Source organism: Oxyura jamaicensis, unplaced genomic scaffold, assembly GCF_011077185.1.
Source record: "Oxyura jamaicensis isolate SHBP4307 breed ruddy duck unplaced genomic scaffold, BPBGC_Ojam_1.0 oxyUn_random_OJ70451, whole genome shotgun sequence".
NCBI lineage: Eukaryota > Metazoa > Chordata > Aves > Anseriformes > Anatidae > Oxyura > Oxyura jamaicensis.
The window spans coordinates 373-1,787 of record NW_023309988.1 but is presented as its reverse complement, the minus strand read 5'-3'; the positions used below and the strand labels follow the sequence as shown (position 1 = coordinate 1,787).

The window sequence follows — 1,415 nt, the reverse complement described above, 5'->3', positions numbered from 1 at the left end:
GCCCCTGAGGGTATCCCCGGCCCCCCTCCTAGGGGTGTCCCCAAGCCTCCAGGGGTGTCCCTGAGCCCCACAGGGTGGCCCCGATCCCCGCCCCCCGAGGGTGGCCCCGAGCCCCTGAGGGTGTCCCCGAGCCCCAAGGGGTGTCCCTGAGCCCCCCCCCCGGGGATGTCCCCAAACCCCCCAGGGTGTCCCCAAGCCCCCCTCCCCTTTCCCCCCCCAGGGCCGCCCAGCCCCATGGCCCGTCCTTCCCGCTGCCCCCATGGACCCCCCGGTGACCGTCCCTGTCCCTTTGTCCCCATCCCTCGGGGACCGTCCCCGTCCCCGCAGTCGCTCGTCATCCCCGAGAAGTTCCAGCACATTCTGCGCGTGCTCAACACCAACATCGACGGCCGGCGGAAGATCGCCTTCGCCATCACCGCCATCAAGGTGAGGGGACACCGGGCTTTGGGGGCGCGGTGACGGGGGTGTCCCCGTGTCCCCCTCCCCGCTGTCCCCCTGACGCCGTCCCCCGCCGCAGGGCGTGGGGCGCCGCTACGCCCATGTGGTGCTGCGCAAGGCCGACATCGACCTGACCAAGCGGGCGGGCGAGCTGACCGAGGACGAGGTGAGGGCTTGGGGACACCGCGGGGGGGGGGGGCACGGGGAGGGGACGCGGGGACACTTCGGGTGTCACTTTGTCCCCGCAGGTGGAGCGCGTCATCACCATCATGCAGAACCCGCGGCAGTACAAGATCCCCGACTGGTTCCTCAACAGGCAGAAGGACGTCAAGGACGGCAAGTACAGCCAGGTGAGGTGGGGAGGGGACGCGGGGGGACACCGGGGACGTCACCGGGGACACGGCGGTGACGCCGCCCACCCCCGCTAGGTGCTGGCCAACGGGCTGGACAACAAGCTGCGCGAGGACCTGGAGCGGCTGAAGAAGATCCGGGCGCACCGGGGGCTGCGCCACTTCTGGGGGTGAGCACGGGGACACGGGGGGGTGACACGGGGCTGGGGACACGCGCGGGGACAGGGGCGGTGACGCCGCTGTCCCCTCGCTGTCCCCCAGGCTGCGCGTGCGAGGCCAGCACACCAAGACCACCGGGCGCCGCGGCCGCACTGTCGGCGTCTCTAAGAAGAAGTAGTTTTGCTGGGAATAAAGTCACTTTTTGTCACCAGACGTGCTACGGGCTCTGTCATTTGGGGGAGGGGACACCCAGGGGCCTTGCACGAGGACGGGGCCTTGCACAAGTACCCGGCCTTGCACGAGGACGGGGCCGGGGGGGGCCTTGCACGAGGGCAGGGCTTTGCACACCCATCGTGCAAGGGTTTTCTGGGGGAGCCGGGCGTTGGGTACAGCTGGGGGGGGGCTCTGGAGGGGGTGGGGAGCGCCGTCGTGCAAGCCACGCCCACGCCGTGATAAGGGCGTGCAAGC

The 1,415-nt window shown here is 70.7% G+C and overlaps 1 protein-coding gene across 1 annotated transcript; it reads left to right on the top strand.

Moving 5' to 3' along the window:
- The first annotated feature begins 219 nt into the window (after positions 1 to 219).
- Positions 220 to 1,160, top strand: RPS18 (ribosomal protein S18). Its single transcript, XM_035314030.1, has 5 exons — positions 220 to 426; positions 518 to 604; positions 687 to 788; positions 867 to 958; positions 1,050 to 1,160. The coding sequence occupies exons 1-5, from the start codon at positions 235 to 237 to the stop codon at positions 1,123 to 1,125; spliced, it is 549 nt and encodes a 182-aa protein (XP_035169921.1). The 5' UTR covers positions 220 to 234; the 3' UTR covers positions 1,126 to 1,160.
- Positions 1,161 to 1,415: the final 255 nt, after the last annotated feature.